The sequence below is a fragment of the Sinocyclocheilus anshuiensis genome, unplaced genomic scaffold (assembly GCF_001515605.1).
Source record: "Sinocyclocheilus anshuiensis isolate Anshui unplaced genomic scaffold, SAMN03320099.WGS_v1.1 scaffold200, whole genome shotgun sequence".
In the NCBI taxonomy this organism is placed as follows: Eukaryota; Metazoa; Chordata; class Actinopteri; order Cypriniformes; family Cyprinidae; genus Sinocyclocheilus; species Sinocyclocheilus anshuiensis.
In genome coordinates, this window is record NW_015558595.1 from 1188857 (window position 1) to 1197102 (window position 8246).

Genomic DNA, 8246 nt, shown 5'->3' on the forward strand with positions numbered 1-8246 from the left:
GGAGGAATCCTTAACAAGTTTACAGATGTTGAGCTCCAAACTACACACGTGTGCTGTGACCTAACCAGACTACGCTCAATGGATACATCGTCTCGCTGTATAGGGTGCTTTTTTTGTCCCCTACTGAGAGATGCCGCCCGTTTAAACACTAGAGAATGAACATACAAGCATTGCACAGTGCTCAACAAAATGCTGTGAATTGACCCGCGAGCGCGCACTCTGTAACAGTTATCAGAAACCGTCGCTCTCTTTTGTACTCTCGCGGTGTGATGGGGGATGGCAGCACAACGTCACTATTGTACAAGATGGCGGCTACCTACTGAAAACTACAACGCTAAGCACACACCGCAGTCACAGTGATACACAACTCAGTCCCTAAAGACTCCTATGGAATGACGAATAGCTTTTTTTCTCCTTTTATTTTTAAGTAACAGTGCTATTACCTACACAGTAACATTGAAAACACTTAGAAACTCCTCCTAAAGCTAGCATCTAGTGTACGCGAGAGGTTCCTCCAAGATAACTCATGGATTTAATGGACTAAACGTCTACTCGCCCTCTTGTTAGACCCGTAGTAAAGGACATTAGAATATTATCACCTGTACAGACCATTAACTTTTACGGTTATTGTTAAAGATTCGCTAATGCTCGTGGTGTCCAAACCGGTCGGTGGCCGGTTCGCTTTCTTGCGCTATAGACTGAACGGACTTTTCTCGACAAGCAATTGTCCGTTCCTAGACTGTACAGTGCAAAACAGTAGCCACGGGGGAAGGGATTGGCAGTTAAGCATGGCTAACTCTATTGTCACTGTGAAAAGGCAACAGAAAGCAAAAACTGCTGTTTAGGGCACCGTTGCGGCCAAAATACATTGTTCCCCAAAGCTACAACCACTATCCGAGTGGCGTGTGAGTGGAGGGAGGAGTTGTACCTCCCTGAAAACAATGGCAGAGTTTAAAAGCTCGCCTCTCCTCCTTCCCTCATCACTATCGATTCGTTGGGACCGACCACTTCAAAAGCTTCCGTCCCACAACATTTGATTACTTCTGATTGAAGGCAAGGGAGTCTCTTGAAAGACGCCCCGGTGTAAATAAATCCCCCCGTTACCCGGCCTTTAGCAAAGATCGTAAAAAAAAATCATGCAGTTACCAAAAATATTCAGACGTTGACTTAATCTAAAAAATAGTTGTCTTAAAGCTGGAGTCAAAACTCCTGGTTTCCTTTTTTTGGAGGCTGAACCATAAATTCCTCAACGAAACGAGTCAGATGACGAGAAAAGGAAACTGATTCACAAATTCAAGCTTCAAGGACACGATGGCTACAGCTTGAGACTGTCCCATAAATGGTCAATTTACGGTTTCGCGAAGACGCCAACTTGGATTCGAGAAGATTCGGGAATCGAAGGACAGAAAACAAGAAAGAAGCAAACCGGGGACCCGTTTTAATAAAATTGAACAGCATCACCGTATGAGAAATCAAAAGAAAAGGCTGATTGGTCTTCATCAAGTAAGAAGAATTCCTTCGATTAAAGTGGTTTAAGCGAAGCATACAGGTCCCTCAGTTTGATAAATTTGTACAAAAAGTTCTTACGAAATCATGTGCTTGTATAATTGTCAGCAGCATATTATATTTATACCATGAAACCATATTAGTTAATGGCCTTCATGTTCAGTGTGTGTTTATCGTGTACGGTACATCTGTAAGCTTTTTTTTTACGTAAACATGAAGCGCAAACCGTCCTTTACGTGAGTGTGAGTGTACCTCCACTAGCGTTTTGCAGGTTGGAATTCTTTAACTCGTAAATATTTATATAGAGATATAGCGTATAATTTAGTGGAATGCAATAAGGTAAAACTCTTAAATCCCGTTATATATAATATTGGCTCTTCTATGCATTTACATAATTTAAAATAGAACATCTTATTAAAAACATCAAGATATACACAGTTTAGGAAACGGGTAACAACATACAAACACATAAACTACAAATCATTTTCATCTGCATACTGATATATACACCTGTGGTACAGTACAATAAATTCCTCCAGTCATGCTCTATCTATACAGATCATATTGCTTAAAAGAAGGGGGCATTTGGTCGGGGACTTTTAAGGTCGTGGATGGAGATGAAACAACAAAGGACAGAGAGAGTTTATCGACGGAAGGAAGGGGGCGAGGGGTCGAAACCGACGTAACAACACAACATCTCAATGGGGTGGTCCGAGACACTAGAAATTAGGAGTGAGGGTGCATGAATCCTTATATCACTGAGGTATTTACACGCACTGGGTAAAGAGCACTACACGGGCAGGTTTTTGGGAAGGGGGGGTTGGTCTCGGGGCTGCTCTATTTTTTCTGAGCTGCCAGCAGGGCATCTATTTCCTCCTCCGGCTTGAGCACGTGCCACTGAGCGATGGGTCTCCTCGGGTTGGCCAGCATATCTGACCAGTGACGGATCTCGGTGCCTGTGCTGTTCAAGCCCACAAACACTTTGCCGATGGCATCGTTCTTGCCAATCTTGTCATAGTCCAGAACAGTTATAACAACTTGAACTTTCTGTAACAGAAATTAGAGACACACAATTATAGACACAACGTAATGTTTGTGACTTTCAGTTTATTCGAACATGTGCTTGGTAATAGTAATAATGATAATGATGATGACTGTCGTTCAAAAGTTTGGGGTCGGTAAGATTTCTGAAAGAAGTCTTATTTATTTGATCAAAAATACAGTGAAAACAATACTATTACAATTTTAAAAAACTGTTTTAATATAATTGACTATACATTTTTAATATAGTTTAATATACCAGAACAGTTATAACAACTTGAACTTTCTGTAACAGAAATTAGAGACACACAATTATAGACACAACGTAATGTTTGTGACTTTCAGTTTATTCGAACATGTGCTTGGTAATAGTAATAATGATAATGATGATGACTGTCGTTCAAAAGTTTGGGGTCGGTAAGATTTCTGAAAGAAGTCTTATTTATTTGATCAAAAATACAGTGAAAACAATACTATTACAATTTTAAAAAACTGTTTTAATATAATTGACTATACATTTTTAATATAGTTTAATATATTATATTATGAAAATGTTATTTATTCCTGCAATGTTAAAAAACTGCTTAATATTTTTGTGGAAACTGTGATAAATAATAAATCTTTTGAAACATTGTAAAGTTTTTACTTTCACTTCTGATCAATTTAATACATCCTTGCTAACTAAAATTATTAATTTCTTTCAAAAAACTCTCATTGACCCCAAACTTTTGAACAGCTACATATGTATAAATATATATAGTACAGTGTATGTATATAAAAAGGTTTTTATAAATTATGATGCATTTAAAAACAACATTTTATGACTTATTGAAGAGGCCTTTGACATCACGAATATCTTACAATGGGTTGCTGAGCAACATTGTTTAACAGTGACTGAAAATATACATAGTGGCGCAGTAGTTCACGCCATTGACCATTTTCCCAAATAACACTACAATTATCTCAGTGTGAAGGTCAACTGAAGAAGATGGTCTCTTTGAAAAGCATGGTGGCAGATACCAAAGAAAGGCCAGCGGGTGCCACCAAAGAGGTCCGAACAACTCTGTAAATTGACTGAGAGCACGCAACTGATCGGTGTGAGTTCGGGGTCAATGGCTCGCTCTTAGCTTGCTTACTTAGAGCCCGATCCGCCCGTGCAAGAAATGCAAGCAGATTTCACTGATCGGTGAGAACAGGCCTGAGGCCATTGTTCTCGGGAGGCAGAGCTAATTTGCCATATAATGAAATACTGAGGGATGTACAATGAGCGAGGAACTGTTAGTTTGGGATAGCCGCTTTTAGAAACGTCTGCTGCTTGGTGTGAATGGGAAGAGATGAAGGCCTCTCTGGTAAACAGACCCCCAGACACTCTTTGAATTCAAAGCAACTCACTCAAAGCATAAAATGTATCCTCTGAACCGTAAAATGCTAAATCAATTTGAAGCAATTTTACTCTTATTGCACTAGCAAGCATTGCATTCCTTTTATTCTCCAACTAATTAGCAACAAAACATTTCTAAAAGCCTCACACCGAGCCTTATCGCATTTCACAAGCTACTTTTCATCTGTGGCTTGCCAGTTAGTTTCTATACATTTACAACACAGTGTTCGTTCAATTAGTTTTTTACGACAATAATGAAAATGGGAATTAGCATCGGATTTGCTGTTGCCGTATTAGAGCTCGGTTTCAGTACAAGTAACAAAACCAAATTTCATTACCTGGATTTGTTCGAATGGCACTTCGAAACTGAAAGATTCATTGTAGTAAGGGTTAAGGGTGTTCTTTTTGATTGTCGTCTTCTTCTTCTTCAGCCGCTTGCCGTTCTGCATCAGGTGAATCTTGACGTAAGGATCTGATAACACACAAGAATAGGACATGACATGAGAAATCACTCTTTATGACATGCTAGAGCAGTTGCTAAAATCAAGATTTTATATTAAAATCAAGAATGAGGTCTATTCAAAGTCTTGTAAAACCTGGACATATCAGTTTTTGAAATGTCCAGAATTACAGCATTGTATTATTTTAATTATTATAATTACATCATTATTTTAATATACTCCCACTCCTAGTTTCTGAAAATACAAAAGGTTGAAATGAGCAGCTTTGTATTTACAGCAGAAAAAGTTTGAGTACCACTGTACTAGAGTCTCACCAAGTCTCAATGACAAGACCATAAGATCAAGACTCCAACTCATTAGGTGCAAGCCTAAAACCTCAATCAAATCAAATCAAATCAAATCAAATCAAATCAAATCAAGTATGGTACCAAATTCGTTATATCAATTAATTAATTCATCTTTTAATCTTTTTTTATTTTATTCATATTTTATTTGTACATTTCTCCACATATCACAAAATAACACTGCATGCGACACCTGCAACCTGAAGCTCCACCACAGAACAGATCTCTTGTGGTTCGTGTTAGGATAGTACAAGCTTTTATTGACACATGACAGGTGTGTGCCCTCCAGAATCCCAGAGAAAATCTTCCCTGTTACATTACTGCCATTCAGGCACATCAATCTCTGCCAGGGCCTCAAAATACTATCCATCTTATCTATCATTTCCAGCATCAATATTCTGTTCCCATTATGCATCTCTCATCATCTGTTTACCTCACCCACTACTGATTCAGACTCACCTTACTTCAAATCACTTTTTGATGGAAACCTCACAATACAAATAATGAAATATCAAAACAATATCTGATTCTATGTCTAAACATCTTCCTTTTTGAAAAAGGGAGTGAATGTATTTTTTACTGAGACTGAAAGAGGGGTGATGTCACATGCCTTTTTGAGCCTTAGAATTAAAAAATGGATATAGCAGCAGTTATTGAGGTGAGAAATGGTTGAATTTGACAGACTTAACCATGTTTCAGAATTACCTTGGTTTAAGTTCACTCTTTCTCTCCCTGACACTCTTATATATTTCTTTCTGTCACCATCTCTGCTCTGCTCCAAGAGAGATTTCAAAAAATCTCTGGCATTTTCAATTCCCTCTTAATTTTTCAACTGATCTAAATACATTTTATCTCTCTAAAAAAATCCAGAGCAGCACATTTCAAATAGAGAGAGAGAGAGAGCGAGAGAGAGAGTAACATAGAAGGCATCCTAAACTCTCTGTACCCATACCATATTAGGAGCAGGGCAGCACAAAATCTGTGGCATGCAGTTTTTGAAATTTAGATCTCACAACTTATAAGCTGAGGGTGTGTAAGACATGGTCAGTGTGCATTTATATAAGGAATGTAATAGATAATGTTAAATGTTAATGACAAAACATGTTAATTTACAGCATTCATTTAAGTCATGGTGGGAGTCTTTCATTCAATTCACTATCTACTGATTCTGATCTGTCTAGGAAAAAGCTACATGCAACTGCTCATGTTCAGTTTTGATAGAAATATAATAATAAGAAATGTTTCTTGAGCAGCAAATCAGCATATTAGAATGATTTCTGAAGGATCACGTGACACGGGAGTAATGATGCAGAAAATTCAGCTTTGCCATCACATGAATAAATTAGATTTTAAAATATATTCAAATGGAAATAGCCATTTTAAAGTGTAATAATATGTCACAACATTAGTGTTTTGCTGCCGTACCAAGTGACAAACAATCATTGCATATAGACTTTCTCTTGAAACACTTATATACTATATAAAATTCATTTAAAGGTGACATATCATGAAAACTGGAATTACTTTTCCATGTTTTAAGTGCTATAATCAGGCCTCCGGTGCATCTACCAACCAAGGAAACATGAAATAGGTTAACCCAGTAACTTTGTTTTGGGGAGCCTTTTTCTGCAAGCCTCTGAGAAAACGAGCACGTGGAGCCCTTGGTGATGTGGCAAAGGGATCTCATTATAATGTTACCGCCCCTTAATCTGTACGTTTACACCCACTGCGCCGTTATTGTGTTTTTGCAAGCGACGACGGTGTACCAGCTCTAATGCCATGGCGAAAGTTTGAGCAAAACATGCTAACTGTTCTGTCTTTGGCTGCGGCTCTAATGGCGTAGCTCTATTCTGGAAAAGGGGGCGGGGAGCAGCAGCTCATTTGCATTTAAAGAGACAGGCCCGAAAAACAGCTCGTTTCTGCTTCCACTCAAAATAGGCATTTTCAAAATGATATAATACATGATCTGTGGAGTATTTTGAGCTGAAACTTCACAGACACATTCTGGGGACACCAGAGACTTATATTACATATTGTAAAAAGGGGCATAATACGTCTCCTTTAATACAAAAACTGGTATGTGATTGCAGCCTGTGTTATTAATTAATTGATATGAAGCATTTTGTGTCTGTTGTAAATGTTGTACAGCACTATGCCCTGCAACTTAAAGAGCATCTGTATGGCATTTATGCCTCTAAATGCCTCAAGATCTTAAATGCATTTTTAAGGTATTACACAAAAAAAGGTTCTTTCAGATACTATCCAAAAAGTATGCATCCATGAAGCTTCACAGTCTGACAGTGGGATCACATGTGGAATGCATGCTAAAACATTTTAGTCAGACTATATGAGATGCAAAGATTTCTCATAATAGAGCATTACAGCACCTCCTGTTGAACTTACACTAACACTACAAGATCTTCAGAGCTCTGGCCGCTTGCTCCATCCACTTTTAATAAGGTGAAAACATGCAATATGGCTATTTATGATGTTGAACTTAAACAGAACTTCCCTGGGTCTAACACTATTAAAGGTGGTGCTTTTTCCTGGTTGCTTGGCAACCACAGTGCCTGAGGTTTGAGGTTGTTAGGAAATCTGTGGTAATCTACACTCAAACAGAAGCCAAGCCAGAAGTTTGTGGTTCAAGGAGTTGGCAGTGCTTGTAATGACTTGTGTTTATGGCTCATATAGTCACTTGAGAAGCTCATCTTGACTGAAAATCCAAGTGAAAATAAAAATGGCCCTTGTCTCTGATGTGGTATGTTTTCATTGGCTCTGGAACATAGGCATTCAGTCATGTATGGTCTACAGACTCGTAGGTGTCTCCTAGTGGTGGACTGCATGTACTGCATTCACCCTCAGCTATATAAAAGCTGATTTAAAAATGGTTATGGTGCCGATTTCAACCCCTATTATGTTCAAATACATAAACAAATACAAAGAATAGTCTTAAGCCACACTTTAACATTTACATTTAACATGGTTAACTAAATAAAACTAATAAAAATTGTTTTCAGTAAATGAAATAAAGTAAAATATTAAAATTTGATGAAAAACTGAAACTTAAAAAACTTCAAAGAAAATTAGAAATAATTTCCTGGCAACCAAACTAACTAAAATTTTAAAAAGTTTAGTTGAAGAAGAAAAGAGAAAAATGACAAAAGTACATGACATTACTAAGACTAAAATCAAAATGAAAAATCAAAATATAACAATATAACTAACAGTAAAATTTAAAATATCAATAAAAACTATAATAGAATATAAATTATATTAAAATAACGCTGACTTTACCATTGTTGTGTTTAAATATATGAAATACAATGAATAGTCTTTCCACAGTCATACAGTGCCCCCCCCCCCCCCCCCCGAAACAAAAAAGTAGAGATGCATGTCAGGTTTTGTTTTATTATTGTTTTATTTACTGGTATTTTATGTACAACTATTTATTTCTTTTGATTCAAGGGCATTGTGAAAGACACTTAGCTCTATCAGGCGCAAGTGGGGCATCTA

The 8246-nt window shown here is 37.4% G+C and overlaps 1 protein-coding gene across 2 annotated transcripts in view; it reads right to left on the reverse strand.

Annotated features, from left to right (window-relative positions):
• Window positions 1-6: 6 nt before the first annotated feature.
• The window catches only part of LOC107680026 (synaptotagmin-1-like), a 76373-nt gene continuing 68133 nt past the window's right edge, over window positions 7-8246 (reverse strand). For both annotated transcript variants that reach the window (XM_016475771.1, XM_016475770.1), the window contains exons 8-9: window positions 4267-4400; window positions 7-2553 (exon numbers count right to left, since the gene is read on the reverse strand). In XM_016475771.1, coding sequence (XP_016331257.1) covers window positions 2344-2553; window positions 4267-4400 — 344 coding nt within the window. In that variant the 3' untranslated portion in view covers window positions 7-2343. The remainder of the gene's footprint in view (window positions 2554-4266; window positions 4401-8246) is intronic.